At 44.4% G+C, this 15,729-nt stretch overlaps 1 protein-coding gene across 5 annotated transcripts in view; it reads right to left on the bottom strand.

Moving 5' to 3' along the window:
* Nucleotides 1-15,729, bottom strand: part of LOC137431711 (unconventional myosin-Ib) — a 246,738-nt gene that overhangs the window by 183,777 nt on the left and 47,232 nt on the right. For all 5 annotated transcript variants that reach the window (XM_078782369.1, XM_068123339.2, XM_068123340.2 and 2 more), the window contains exons 5-8: nt 12,360-12,464; nt 12,177-12,223; nt 1,991-2,054; nt 370-468 (exon numbers count right to left, since the gene is read on the bottom strand). In XM_078782369.1, coding sequence (XP_078638495.1) covers nt 370-468; nt 1,991-2,054; nt 12,177-12,223; nt 12,360-12,464 — 315 coding nt within the window. The remainder of the gene's footprint in view (nt 1-369; nt 469-1,990; nt 2,055-12,176; nt 12,224-12,359; nt 12,465-15,729) is intronic.

Here is a 15,729-nt window from a genome sequence, read left to right as displayed (position 1 = left end):
CCTTTTAAAAGCCAAAACATGGTGTAAACCATAAAACTTTTACTCTATTAAAACCAGTGGAAAATGACTTGTAAACAATAATATCAATCACCAATGAAAATAACTGCCCTGTCAAACAAAAGGAAATATTACTTTGTTACAATAGGGACCCTCGGTCAGCCTGTAAGCAGTTATGTTCCCTGGGGAAGAGGTTAAATTGAGGCCTCTTTGATTTACGTGATCTGTTGAACCTATAGGCTACTGATGATGGAAATAAAATAAATAAGCTTTTCCGAGCAATGAAGAGTCGTGCTGCTGGCTTAGGTCAGTGGAAGTTTCAAAACGGTGGCCTATGTAGGTATGTGTCCCTTTAAGCTTGTAAAAACACACCCAGTAGGCCTGCAGGAGCTCCAGCCAGCAAGTGGTAAAAGATGTGAAAATTCCTTTCACCTTTTGCCTGGTTCACTACCCGAGACTTTTCCAGCAGATCTGAAGGTAAACACAGGGATCGTTGCAGGGTGAGAGAGAATGCACGAGTAAGCCGGGACATTCAACCAATCATGCCTCCATCAATTTCACGGCACTTTTCAAAAGAACTTCCAACATGCAAAAATTGTCATAAATAATCACCGAGCACATTGGCAATCGTTTGAAAAAACAGGCTGGGCACACTTCCATCGACATTGTTATGAAATATTTGAACAGATCATGTAGAACTACTTTTTTAATGAAGCACTGTCAAAAAGGGCAACTTTGCAAAAGTGTTGCGAACCCTTTGATCTATTAATCAAATTCATTTCTGAATATTTATCCGATTTTGCATCACCTTCTAGAAAACCTTGGAATGTGCCCGAGAGCAGATTCCTACAAATGTACCTGGTTATAGATGGGACAACTGGATAACATCACTTTTTAAGAGGAATTTTGTAACATTACAATGAAGTTCTAGCATCCACTGGCAAAAACATGTTGCATTACACCTACATTCGAGATTTTTACATAGACAAAATGTATAGGTTCCGTGAAGAAAGTATGAAGAGCTGGGCCGGATAACGTAGTGGTATGTGTACTTTCTTCTGATTTGTCTAGCCTGGGTTTGGATCACGGCCCAGCTATAAACTGTCCCTGGTGTTGCGAATGCAAGACTCGGAGCAGTTGCTGGATATTAAAGATGTTTTTCGCAAAGAGTAGGTGAGGATGTTTGCACAATCAACAAATTACAAATTCCTGCCACCTGCAGTTGAACGTCAGGCTTCACCAGAGGTCGTGAAAGACTTGTTCCCCAGCCGAACCCACAAGAAGGTGAGAATCATTGGGGCTGTTAAAGAAGTAGATGAAGCGGGAGGCCATTCAATAGTAAGAGGTGTCATCGTGGTAAGGAAATGAGAAATTTAAGTGAGGATAATACGATGGTGAGTCAAAAAGCAAAGGCAATGATGTCTATTACCTCCAGCACCAAAGTTGGATGGAGGTTATGTTTTCACCCCTGTTTATCTGTCTGCTTGTTTGTCTGCGAGCAGGAAATCTCCAAATGTTATGGACGGAATGGGACAAAACTTTTTGGACAGGTTGGGTGTGCGACAAGGACGAATCGTTTCGATTTTGGTGACGATTCGGATACAGATACGAGAATTTTAAAAATCATTCTTCACAATTGAGAGAGGGATTTGTGGATGGAAAAATTTGTGGATGGATTTTGATAAAACTAGGTGGATGAGTTGGTTACATGACAAGAACGAGCCAATTCGATCTTGATTCAGTTCAAGATGCACATCCGGGCCAATTAGTGGGATACAAAACGTACACTGTTCAGCCTGGCAGAGGTATACGCTCTCTACTTAGTGCTGATTAAGTAATGTGAATGTATCAGTGTTTGTGAGTAGCCAAGTTCAGTGGATCACTTGTTCACTTCCTCCTGTATGTAGCTGTAAATAAACAGCTGCTTTATGTATGAACAGCTTGTGCAAGCTCCACTGGATATTGGGCCTGGTGCCCAGCTGTACATACGTACAGTTTGTGATGACGCCTCCCAGTGGATCGCCCTTGAAGTCAAACTCAATGTCCATATATTTTCCCTAAAAGGCCAGAAAAAGGAAATCAAAAGTCACAGATCAATAAGCTGTTTCTACAACGACGGACGATTTCAGACGCCTTGCATCACACGGAGGATTCAGGACCGTGCAAAGTACATCCTCATTCAAGAAATGCAAACAATCATATCATGAAAACTATAATTAAAGTAACCTTTTATGAAACTGTCCCATTCATATTTCGAGGTGATTCGCCATGGAACTAGCGGGGAGTTCAATCAGTTCAATGAAAGAGATACAATAGTCCAGTATAAAACTATAGGAAGTTTCAACTAATGAAATGAATTAAGAATTATTTATTTTAAAATAATTAAGTAATTAATACAACAATGGCATAGGCATCCAATAACCACATACTTAAGATACAAATACATTCACTCTGCCATTTACAATGTATGCACAATATACGCACCCATAAATTCTAGGCCGATGTGGCGATAGTGGGATGGAGTGGCCAATGTGGCAATATGGTAATGGTATGTCACCTTTGGTCAGTAAACTTGCGTATTCTGGTGATTTTGTTGTATCATACTCTGTTACAGAGCTTCGGTGCTGCGGGAGCAGTTTCTTGGAAAGAGTGACACTAGGTGGTTTGCCATTGCTTTCCCAACAATAGTTATGGCAGGAATTAGGAATTTGACCATGGTAGCGATAACAGCTCACCTACTCTTCGCGAAGGACACCGTGGGATCTTTACCGTCCACCAACTGATGCTGGCAAACGACGGGCCCGTTGAACGTCAATCCCTTTTATCTCCACAGATATAAATATTATATTATAAATATATTATATTTATAATTTTATTTATTATTTATTATTTAAATTTTTTAATTTACATTTATTATTTATTATTAATATAATATTATTTATTATATTATTATTTATAATATATAAATATATATATTATATTATATTATAAATATATTAACAGTAAGCATGACTGATGTCAAGAGATATTAACAACAAAATGATGCACCCAGGTTACGGAGTGGGCTGAGACATGCATGAGACATATTACACGGAACCTTAAAACATCAAGCAGAATTTTTCACAGGGAAATCAGCAATAATAAAAGATGTATAAGAAAACACAAATTGCACAACTATGAGCACTTTAACTTTTCTCACAGTAACCCAAATGTTTTCAGGCATAATTGGTTTTCATCTTTATTTTATACGGGGACAATGACGTGCATCGAGGCTCCATTAAGCATCCGAAAGCTGTGAAAATGGCACAGATCCACAAGATTCAAATAAATATATATATAGCACTAGCTTGGTAGCAATGTTTGTCTTTCCAACTTTTGAGAATCTCTGACTTGAAATGCTTGGTATCTCCGGGTAAACATTAATGTGAACTATTGAAAATGCCCAGCTTCCCAGGGACAGGTTCCTAATATGAACCCCAGTGGCATCTGTTGTAAAAAGAAATTCCAAATTTAACAAGACCAAAAATAATCTGAATGCTCATAGAATCTAAATATAAATTTTGTCTCAAATTTAGCAAATCTTGAGACACATCCATACTTACAAGGCATTAACATGAGCCAGAAAGCAAAAAAGGGTAAGATTGAGGAGGGGATGGCGTGAGAATAAATAGGATTGAGAAAAGGAATTGGAAAGGGGGAGAGAGAGGGTTAAGTGTGAAAAAAGAATGCGTGGGGAGAAGGCAAAATGACGGAGAGAGGCGGGGAATGTAGGGAGAGAAGGGGAATGTATGGGGGAAGGGGAATGTAGGGAGAGAAGGGGAATGTAGGGAGAGAAGGGGAATGTAGGGAGAGAAGGGGAATGTAGGGAGAGAAGGGGAATGTAGGGAGAGCAGGGGAATGTAGGGAGAGAAGGGAATGTAGGGAGAGAAGGGGAATGTAGGGAGAGAAGGGAATGTAGGGAGAGAAGGGGAATGTAGGGAGAGAAGGGGAATGTATGGAGAGAAGGGGAATGTAGGGAGAGAAGGGGAATGTAGGGAGAGAAGGGGAATGTAGGGAGAGAAGGGGAATGTAGGGAGAGAAGGGGAATGTAGGGAGAGAAGGGGAATGTAGGGAGAGAAGGGGAATGTAGGGAGAGAAGGGGAATGTATGGGGGAAGGGGAACACATGGAGAGAAGGGGAATGTACGGGAGAAGGGGAACACATGGAGAGAAGGGGAATGTACGGGAGAAGGGGAACACATGGAGAGAAGGGGAATGTACGGGAGAAGGGGAATGTAGGGAGAGAATGGGAATGTAGGGAGAGAAGGGGAATGTATGGGGGAAGGGGAACACATGGAGAGAAGGGGAATGTACGGGAGAAGGGGAACACATGGAGAGAAGGGGAATGTACGGGAGAAGGGGAACACATGGAGAGAAGGGGAATGTACGGGAGAAGGGGAACACATGGAGAGAAGGGGAATGTACGGGAGAAGGGGAATGTACGGGAGAAGGGGAACACATGGAGAGAAGGGGAATGTACGGAGAGAAGGGGAATGTACGGGAGAAGGGGAACACATGGAGAGAAGGGGAATGTATAGAGAGAAGGTGAATACATGGAGAGAAGGGGAATACATGGAGAGAAGGGGAATACATGGAGAGAAGGGGAATACATGGAGAGAAGGGGAATACATGGAGAGAATGGGAATACATGGAGAGAATGGGAATACATGGAGAGAAGGGGAATGTACGGGAGAAGGGGAATACATGGAGAGAAGGGGAATGTATAGAGAGAAGGGGAATACATGGAGAGAAGGGGAATGTATAGAGAGAAGGGGAATACACGGAGAGAAGGGGAATGCACGGAGAGAATGGGGAATGTATGGAGAGAAGGGGAATACATGGAGAGCAGGGGAATACATGGAGAGAAGGGGAATGTATGGAGAGAAGGGGAATACATGGAGAGAAGGGGAATACATGGAGAGAAGGGGAATGTATGGAGAGAAGGGGAATGTATAGAGAGAAGGGGAATACATGGAGAGAAGGGGAATGCACGGAGAGAAGGGGAATACACGGAGAGAAGGGGAATACATGGAGAGAAGGGGAATGTATGGAGAGAAGGGGAATACATGGAGAGAAGGGGAATACACGGAGAGAAGGGGAATGCACGGAGAGAAGGGGAATACATGGAGAGAAGGGGAATACATGGAGAGAAGGGGAATGTATGGAGAGAAGGGGAATACATGGAGAGAAGGGGAATACATGGAGAGAAGGGGAATGTATGGAGAGAAGGGGAATGTATAGAGAGAAGGGGAATACATGGAGAGAAGGGGAATGTACAGAGAGAAGGGGAATACATGGAGAGAAGGGGAATACATGGAGAGAAGGGGAATACATGGAGAGAAGGGGAATGTATGGAGAGAAGGGGAATGTATGGAGAGAAGGGGAATGTAGGGAGAGAAGGGGAATGTATGGAGAGAAGGGGAATGTATGGAGAGAAGGGGAATGTATGGAGAGAAGCGGAATGTACGGAAGAAGGGAAGAAGGGGAATGTACGGAGAGAAGGGGGAATGTATGGAGAGAAGGGGAATGTATGGAGAGAAGGGGAATGTAGGGAGAGCAGGGGAATGTATGGAGAGAAGGGGAATGTATGGAGAGAAGGGGAATGTATGGAGAGAAGGGGAATGTACGGAAGAAGGGAAGAAGGGGAATGTACGGAGAGAAGGGGAATGTATGGAGAGAAGGGGAATGTATGGAGAGAAGGGGAATGTATGGAGAGAAGGGGAATGTATGGAGAGAAGGGGAATGTAGGGAGAGAAGGGGAATGTAGGGAGAGAAGGGGAATGTAGGGAGAGAAGGGGAATGTAGGGAGACAAGGGGAATGTAGGGAGATAAGGGGAATGTATGGAGAGAAGGGGAATGTATAGAGAGAAGGGGAATGTATGGAGAGAAGGGGAGTGTATGGAGAGAAGGGGAATGTATGGAGAGAAGGGGAATGTATGGAGAGAAGGGGAATGTATGGAGAGAAGGGGAATGTATGGAGAGAAGGGGAATGTATGGAGAGAAAGGGAATGTATGGAGAGAAGGGGAATGTATGGAGAGAAGGCGAATACATGGAGAGAAGGGGAATACATGGAGAGAAGGGGAATACATGGAGAGAAGGGGAATACATGGAGAGAAGGGGAATACATGGAGAGAAGGGGAATACATGGAGAGAAGGGGAATGTATAGAGAGAAGGGGAATGTATGGAGAGAAGGGGAATGTATAGAGAGAAGGGGAATGTATGGAGAGAAGGGGAGTGTATGGAGAGAAGGGGAATGTATGGAGAGAAGGGGAATGTATGGAGAGAAGGGGAATGTATGGAGAGAAGGGGAATGTATGGAGAGAAGGGGAATGTATGGAGAGAAGGGGAATGTATGGAGAGAAGGGGAATGTATGGAGAGAAGGGGAATGTATGGAGAGAAGGCGAATACATGGAGAGAAGGGGAATACATGGAGAGAAGGGGAATACATGGAGAGAAGGGGAATACATGGAGAGAAGGGGAATACATGGAGAGAAGGGGAATGTATGGAGAGAAGGGGAATGTATGGAGAGAAGGGGAATGTATAGAGAGAAGGGGAATGTATGGAGAGAAGGGGAGTGTATGGAGAGAAGGGGAATGTATGGAGAGAAGGGGAATGTATGGGGAGAAGGGGAATGTATGGAGAGAAGGGGAATGTATGGAGAGAAGGCGAATACATGGAGAGAAGGGGAATACATGGAGAGAAGGGGAATACATGGAGAGAAGGGGAATACATGGAGAGAAGGGGAATACATGGAGAGAAGGGGAGTGTATGGAGAGAAGGGGAATGTATGGAGAGAAGGGGAATGTATGGAGAGAAGGGGAATGTATGGAGAGAAGGCGAATACATGGAGAGAAGGGGAATACATGGAGAGAAGGGGAGTGTATGGAGAGAAGGGGAATGTATAGAGAGAAGGGGAATGTATGGAGAGAAGGGGAGTGTATGGAGAGAAGGGGAATGTATGGAGAGAAGGGGAATGTATGGGGAGAAGGGGAATGTATGGAGAGAAGGGGAATGTATGGAGAGAAGGCGAATACATGGAGAGAAGGGGAATACATGGAGAGAAGGGGAATACATGGAGAGAAGGGGAATACATGGAGAGAAGGGGAATATATGGAGAGAAGGGGAATACATGGAGAGAAGGGGAATGTATGGAGAGAAGGGGAATGTATGGGGAGAAGGGGAATATATGGAGAGAAGGGGAATGTATGGAGAGAAGGGGAATGTATGGGGAGAAGGGGAATGTATGGGGAGAAGGGGAATACATGGAGAGAAGGGGAATGTATGGAGAGAAGGGGAATGTATGGGGAGAAGGGGAATGTATGGGGAGAAGGGGAATGTATGGGGAGAAGGGGAATGTATGGAGAGAAGGGGAATACATGGAGAGAAGGGGAATGTATGGAGAGAAGGGGAATGTATGGGGAGAAGGGGAATACATGGAGAGAAGGGGAATGTATGGAGAGAAGGGGAATGTATGGGGAGAAGGGGAATATATGGAGAGAAGGGGAATGTATGGAGAGAAGGGGAATACATGGAGAGAAGGGGAATGTATAGAGAGAAGGGGAATACACGGAGAGAAGGGGAATGCACGGAGAGAATGGGGAATGTATGGAGAGAAGGGGAATACATGGAGAGCAGGGGAATACATGGAGAGAAGGGGAATGTATGGAGAGAAGGGGAATACATGGAGAGAAGGGGAATACATGGAGAGAAGGGGAATGTATGGAGAGAAGGGGAATGTATAGAGAGAAGGGGAATACATGGAGAGAAGGGGAATGCACGGAGAGAAGGGGAATACACGGAGAGAAGGGGAATACATGGAGAGAAGGGGAATGTATGGAGAGAAGGGGAATACATGGAGAGAAGGGGAATACACGGAGAGAAGGGGAATGCACGGAGAGAAGGGGAATACATGGAGAGAAGGGGAATACATGGAGAGAAGGGGAATGTATGGAGAGAAGGGGAATACATGGAGAGAAGGGGAATACATGGAGAGAAGGGGAATGTATGGAGAGAAGGGGAATGTATAGAGAGAAGGGGAATACATGGAGAGAAGGGGAATGTACAGAGAGAAGGGGAATACATGGAGAGAAGGGGAATACATGGAGAGAAGGGGAATACATGGAGAGAAGGGGAATGTATGGAGAGAAGGGGAATGTATGGAGAGAAGGGGAATGTAGGGAGAGAAGGGGAATGTATGGAGAGAAGGGGAATGTATGGAGAGAAGGGGAATGTATGGAGAGAAGCGGAATGTACGGAAGAAGGGAAGAAGGGGAATGTACGGAGAGAAGGGGGAATGTATGGAGAGAAGGGGAATGTATGGAGAGAAGGGGAATGTAGGGAGAGCAGGGGAATGTATGGAGAGAAGGGGAATGTATGGAGAGAAGGGGAATGTATGGAGAGAAGGGGAATGTACGGAAGAAGGGAAGAAGGGGAATGTACGGAGAGAAGGGGAATGTATGGAGAGAAGGGGAATGTATGGAGAGAAGGGGAATGTATGGAGAGAAGGGGAATGTATGGAGAGAAGGGGAATGTAGGGAGAGAAGGGGAATGTAGGGAGAGAAGGGGAATGTAGGGAGAGAAGGGGAATGTAGGGAGACAAGGGGAATGTAGGGAGATAAGGGGAATGTATGGAGAGAAGGGGAATGTATAGAGAGAAGGGGAATGTATGGAGAGAAGGGGAGTGTATGGAGAGAAGGGGAATGTATGGAGAGAAGGGGAATGTATGGAGAGAAGGGGAATGTATGGAGAGAAGGGGAATGTATGGAGAGAAGGGGAATGTATGGAGAGAAAGGGAATGTATGGAGAGAAGGGGAATGTATGGAGAGAAGGCGAATACATGGAGAGAAGGGGAATACATGGAGAGAAGGGGAATACATGGAGAGAAGGGGAATACATGGAGAGAAGGGGAATACATGGAGAGAAGGGGAATACATGGAGAGAAGGGGAATGTATAGAGAGAAGGGGAATGTATGGAGAGAAGGGGAATGTATAGAGAGAAGGGGAATGTATGGAGAGAAGGGGAGTGTATGGAGAGAAGGGGAATGTATGGAGAGAAGGGGAATGTATGGAGAGAAGGGGAATGTATGGAGAGAAGGGGAATGTATGGAGAGAAGGGGAATGTATGGAGAGAAGGGGAATGTATGGAGAGAAGGGGAATGTATGGAGAGAAGGGGAATGTATGGAGAGAAGGCGAATACATGGAGAGAAGGGGAATACATGGAGAGAAGGGGAATACATGGAGAGAAGGGGAATACATGGAGAGAAGGGGAATACATGGAGAGAAGGGGAATGTATGGAGAGAAGGGGAATGTATGGAGAGAAGGGGAATGTATAGAGAGAAGGGGAATGTATGGAGAGAAGGGGAGTGTATGGAGAGAAGGGGAATGTATGGAGAGAAGGGGAATGTATGGGGAGAAGGGGAATGTATGGAGAGAAGGGGAATGTATGGAGAGAAGGCGAATACATGGAGAGAAGGGGAATACATGGAGAGAAGGGGAATACATGGAGAGAAGGGGAATACATGGAGAGAAGGGGAATACATGGAGAGAAGGGGAGTGTATGGAGAGAAGGGGAATGTATGGAGAGAAGGGGAATGTATGGAGAGAAGGGGAATGTATGGAGAGAAGGCGAATACATGGAGAGAAGGGGAATACATGGAGAGAAGGGGAGTGTATGGAGAGAAGGGGAATGTATAGAGAGAAGGGGAATGTATGGAGAGAAGGGGAGTGTATGGAGAGAAGGGGAATGTATGGAGAGAAGGGGAATGTATGGGGAGAAGGGGAATGTATGGAGAGAAGGGGAATGTATGGAGAGAAGGCGAATACATGGAGAGAAGGGGAATACATGGAGAGAAGGGGAATACATGGAGAGAAGGGGAATACATGGAGAGAAGGGGAATATATGGAGAGAAGGGGAATACATGGAGAGAAGGGGAATGTATGGAGAGAAGGGGAATGTATGGGGAGAAGGGGAATATATGGAGAGAAGGGGAATGTATGGAGAGAAGGGGAATGTATGGGGAGAAGGGGAATGTATGGGGAGAAGGGGAATACATGGAGAGAAGGGGAATGTATGGAGAGAAGGGGAATGTATGGGGAGAAGGGGAATGTATGGGGAGAAGGGGAATGTATGGGGAGAAGGGGAATGTATGGAGAGAAGGGGAATACATGGAGAGAAGGGGAATGTATGGAGAGAAGGGGAATGTATGGGGAGAAGGGGAATACATGGAGAGAAGGGGAATGTATGGAGAGAAGGGGAATGTATGGGGAGAAGGGGAATATATGGAGAGAAGGGGAATGTATGGAGAGAAGGCGAATACATGGAGAGAAGGGGAATACATGGAGAGAAGGGGAATACATGGAGAGAAGGGGAATACATGGAGAGAAGGGGAATACATGGAGAGAAGGGGAATGTATGGGGAGAAGGGGAATACATGGAGAGAAGGGGAATACATGGAGAGAAGGGGAATACATGGAGAGAAGGGGAATACATGGAGAGAAGGGGAATACATGGAGAGAAGGGGAATACATGGAGAGAAGGGGAATGTATGGGGAGAAGGGGAATACATGGAGAGAAGGGGAATACATGGAGAGAAGGGGAATACATGGAGAGAAGGGGAATACATGGAGAGAAGGGGAATACATGGAGAGAAGGGGAATACATGGAGAGAAGGGGAATATATGAAAACCTTAGCTTAGTGGATGAAATAAGAATGTTATTTCAGAAAGATTTGTTTTGGAGTCAACATCATTTAATCAACACCCACATTCTATACAAGAAGGTAATTTATGTCAGAAGAAAAAAAAATGAATCTGATCAAACTTGACGTTCTCTTTTATACACATGACAGGAAGTTTTATTTTATTTTACCTACTAATATAAATACAGGTAAAGTAAACCAGGAAACATCGCACAATCATTATCATTGTGATGGCTGCAGTGAGTCACATGTCGCAGGTGTCACAGATGTAAACAAGCATGACGCAGATAATCACAAGAATCAATTCCTTCCCTTAGATTACCTGGACTTACCAAACGTTTTTAGACCATTTTCCTTTTTTTTCAGGGGGTTGGTCACGTGATCAGTTTCGTGCAAATGCAAACATTCCATATATTTTTTGACAGACACAATCCACGCCTTTTTAGGACGTCGTCGCGGCTTTCTTCCTCCTACATTCCACTACGAGCTTTATTGCTCTCTTTACAGCTTCATCTTCTGACTTTCGTTGCGCTTGATCATACCAACAAAGTCCTCTCTTCCTAAGTTCTTCTTCATAATAGTGTCGACTTTTAATCCCTTCCTCATTTCCGAGCTCAGAATTCTTTTTTTGAGAGCAAATCCATTCATCCACCGTATCATTCTCATCTCTTTTCTCTCCATTGTTTTGACATCTTCCATCCACGTTGCCCGCATTTAGCTTTTCCATACATCAACACGGGGCCAAGACAGGCTTTATAAACTCAAAGACTTACAGATAAAGTGATGTCCATTTCTGTGCTTACATTTCTGGAATGTTTATATAAAAACAAACACAACTGGAAAATTTCACATTATTTCTTGGACTTTTGCCAGTATCTCATCCCTCAAACCTATTGGACACCCTACACCCTATGTAGTTATTGTTTAACTAGCCGAAACCCGTGGAACATCCACGGAAGGGAGGATGTGGTGTATGGATAGAGTGTACCATTATGGATGGCATAGGGGATTTGCCTGTCCGAGTAAGAGTTAGGAAGAAAGATGAGAATGAAGAGTGCGTATATGAACAACGATCGCCGACACCGGCACAAATGCATGCTCTGGATTGTCCACTCGGTGGACGGCTTGCTTTCGCCTTCGCCTGTCCAATCGGCGGACGGCTTGCTTCGCCTTCGCCCAGCAGACGCCGATACGATGGCGTCGTAAGATGGCGTCGTATCGGCAGTTAATCGGATGCTTTTGGGCCCCAACGTCGGCTAATTCAGATTTTTCGAGTATGGCTGTACGTGATAAACAAAGAGCGCGGTTCGTAGATCGTAAATCCATTAGTGCCGTGGGCATCGGGTCACTGGGTGCGGCGTAAAAGGGATAACAAAGTCGAGTCCTTACGCTATTATTATATAGACTGTTTATTAAAAATATGGAGCATGAGACTTACAAAACGTGAAGAGTTGTCGTTCCTCACAGTTTTTGCATTCCCAAAAGCTGCAAAAAGAAGGAAATTTGTTGCACAAAGTCCATCTGCATATTCGTATGATGGATCAGGGAGTGAGAATAAACTCGAGTTCGTGCACGAATAAACATGAAGAACAATAATCCCTCAGAATGGGTCGCACCCTACCTTCAAGTACAGGGTTTGATTGCAGTAACTGTTCTTTCACCTTGTTCACCTCCTGACCTTTTCCACAGACGGCAGCAATATAAGACATGATGAGCTTGCTGGCCTCTAAAAAGGTTAAAAACATCCAAGTAAGTATGACGGATAGTGCACGTGCATTTAAAAAAATTACAAAGTTTTTAGACAAGTCTAAGGTGGGTGATCAATGGGAAAGGTGAGTTAGCGAGACAAGCAAACTTTGATAAGGAGTCTTGATTTTGTACACAAACAATTAGAACCTCTTCCTAATTTGGTGTGTGTGTGTGTGTGTGTGTGTGTGTGTGTGTGTGTGTGTGTGTGTGTGTGTGTGTGTGTGTGTGTGTGTGTGTGCAACAGCATGAGTGCGTGTTCCATAAGATGGTCTGTTTTCATGTTTGAGCTCATTAAAGCGCTTCTCGGAGTCTTGCGTACACAATTAATGTAACAACTCAATTTTTTTCAACATTCACAATGAAAACCATCCATTTATTATGTATGAATGGGAAGAATAGGACAGCAAGTTGGAGAAAAAGACAAAAAGAGAAAGAGGGATATAAAGAATTCCTTTAGCATATTGAATGCCTGATTCAATGATGATCTGAATCATAATCTGGGCACCACTCATTATTGAGATACAAACCCTTTGAGCCAAAAACCTCTCTGAATGCTGGGTTCACATCCTTAGTGGGGGGAGAAGGAGGGATGGATAAGGGGAGAGGAGGGATGGATAGGGGGAGAGAAGGAGGGATGGATAAGGGGAGAGAAGGAGGGATGGATAGGGGGAGAGAAGGAGGGATGGATAGGGGAGACAAGGAGGGATGGATAGGGGGAGAGAAGGAGGGATGGATAGGGGAGAGAAGGAGGGATGGATAGGGGAAGAGCAGGAGGGATAGAGAGAGAGGGATGGAAGAAAGTATGGAGAGGAAGAGTGTAGGAAATATAGGGAGAGGGATAGAAGCAAGGATGGATAGGGGGAAAGCAGGAGGGATGAATATGGGGAGAGCAGGAAGGATAGAGGGGGATAGAAGGCATGATGGAGAGGGGTGAAGCAGGAAGGATGGAGAGGGGGAGAGAAGGAGGGATGGAAAGTGGAGAGAAGGAGGAAGGTAAAAAGCAGGGAGAAGAGGAGAGGGAGAGAGAGGCAGAAGGATATAGAGAAAGTGTGTCGAGGAGGGAAAGAAAGAAAAGATTGAGGTGATGTTAGTAAAGGACATTGAGGGAAAGGGGTATGGGGCTCATGGCGAGGAGGACGAGGTCTAGAAGGGAATCAAAATTACACCTTTCTTGAGTATGTAATAAACAGATTGCCCCCAGGTTTTTTTTTTTAACATGGATTCCACATCCAAAATAAATTCAAAAAATAAATGGCTTGACAAGCTGTTCTTTATCAGAAATATGCCAACAACATTCAACAGGCAACAGCTGAGATAGCCGATTTGTCTTTATGTGGTTGTTTAGGAACGTTTAGTCCGAGACAGTAAAAGCAAATTTTACTGCAAATTTTATCAATTTTCCTTTACTCGTCAACAAAATACACTTACTTTGTATGCTTAGCTTAATCACTGAATTCTGGTCCTAAGAATTTGATGGGCATTCAAAAGCAATGTACATTCCGCGATAAATCCTAAATAACAGAATTTCAATCTTGAATGGTTGAGAGATCAATCTTTGTGAGACCCAGATCGTCATTCATGTGATGATCGACAGGCGATGAAGTTCCACAGTAATTGTGACAGGATTAAATATGTATATATATATATATGTATATATATATGTTGTTACGTTTGTGGGGGGTACCAATGAAATACCTTCGGGCCATATAGGATTGTATAGGGTAGTGTGCTCCGAATGTTACGACAAAGAAGAATAACCCCCATGTAATTAAGTAGGGAATCCGTGAGACCTGATGCCGCGTAAGGTTGTATAATTATCTCCATGAGAGGGTGTAGTCAGGTTCACTATGTTTTTTCGTTCAAAATTTTTTGAGATTAGCAAAACTATACATTTTTGGAATATTCAGAGCATGAGGAATCCAAAAATTAATGTTGGCATTTGCGTAGACACCTTTGCGAAAATGACCCTCAGGACAGAGATGAAGATCTGTAAAAGCATATGCCTGTATGGTATAGACCGAGTAGATCCTGTGTATAGGACTTATAGTTCAATCTGAAACTAACAAGGCTGCTTTCTTGCTTTATAAACCCATACCTATAACTTCAAAGGACTTGCAATATCATGTATTGTGTAATACAGTTATATCACAAATATAAAGACAATGGTTTTCAATTACCTTTGTTTGTTGCTTTTCTATAATCCTGAGCACTATTTTGAGGCCTTTATTGGATTCCTTGACCCAGAAAACATAGGATTAGCATATTTAATTAAGTTTCTAGGTTGACTAGAAGCCGAGATAGCGCAAAATATGTCTTTTATGGTGGCCATTTTGAAAATCCAAAATCTGTCTCTGTGCAAATGCCAACATTGATTTTCGGATTCTCCATGCTCTGATGATTCCAAAGATGTATAGGTTTGCTAATCTCCCAAAATTTTGAACGAAATTATATTTGTTAACATAGTGAACCTGACTAGTGAGGCTATGTTAATTAGGGAGGGTATAAGGGTAATTAATTCCCTGTATGGAAATTGCCTCTGTGGTTTTTCCCTTGTTCCTTATGACTTTTGCAACACCAGTCGTGCACTCCGCACCTATACTAAATAAACACTAAATAAAGTGACCGGAACCAGGACATTCAAACACCACTGACGCCACCACCCGAGTCATCACAAGGGCCGTGAGGCCCACCCCGAGAGGAGATGATTGGTCGTAGCCGTGGAGCGATGCGGTGTGACTCTTTGATTGGAGCGCGTGCGGACGTCATCATGGAACGTTCAAGCACCAGAAGTAAAAAAGGCCATGTCCCGGCATTTTCCCTCTCTTAGTTCTTGGTGTTCATGCAAGCAGTCGCATTTTCCTTCTCTTGGCTTTGGGTTTTACTGCAGACGGTCACCGCTCGTGCACTTTACTCTGTTGGGTTTTGACGTTTGTGGCAGGCAGTCGCAGTTCGCGCACACCCTTGGCGGACGTGTCCTTTTCTTGTCTCTTCTTGGTGCTGGCGTAGTGATGGCTGCGCTTGGTGCCATGTGCGCCGGCTGCTGGCGGTGAACGCAACTGCATGCCAAGGCCTGTTTTCCTGCGCACGGACTTGGGGACCCGTGCGGCGGCCGGCGGGGTTCGGGGACCACTTGAGGACGATAGCTGAGTGCAGGCAAATGCACACACATACACACACACACACACACACACACACACATTTTATTACGTCCGTTCTTTTTTCTCTCCCCGTGTCTGTTTCAT

Source organism: Myxine glutinosa, chromosome 7 (genome assembly GCF_964187855.1).
Source record: "Myxine glutinosa chromosome 7, kmMyxGlut1.1, whole genome shotgun sequence".
Lineage (NCBI taxonomy): Eukaryota > Metazoa > Chordata > Myxini > Myxiniformes > Myxinidae > Myxine > Myxine glutinosa.
This window is presented reverse-complemented; position numbering and strand designations above follow the sequence as displayed.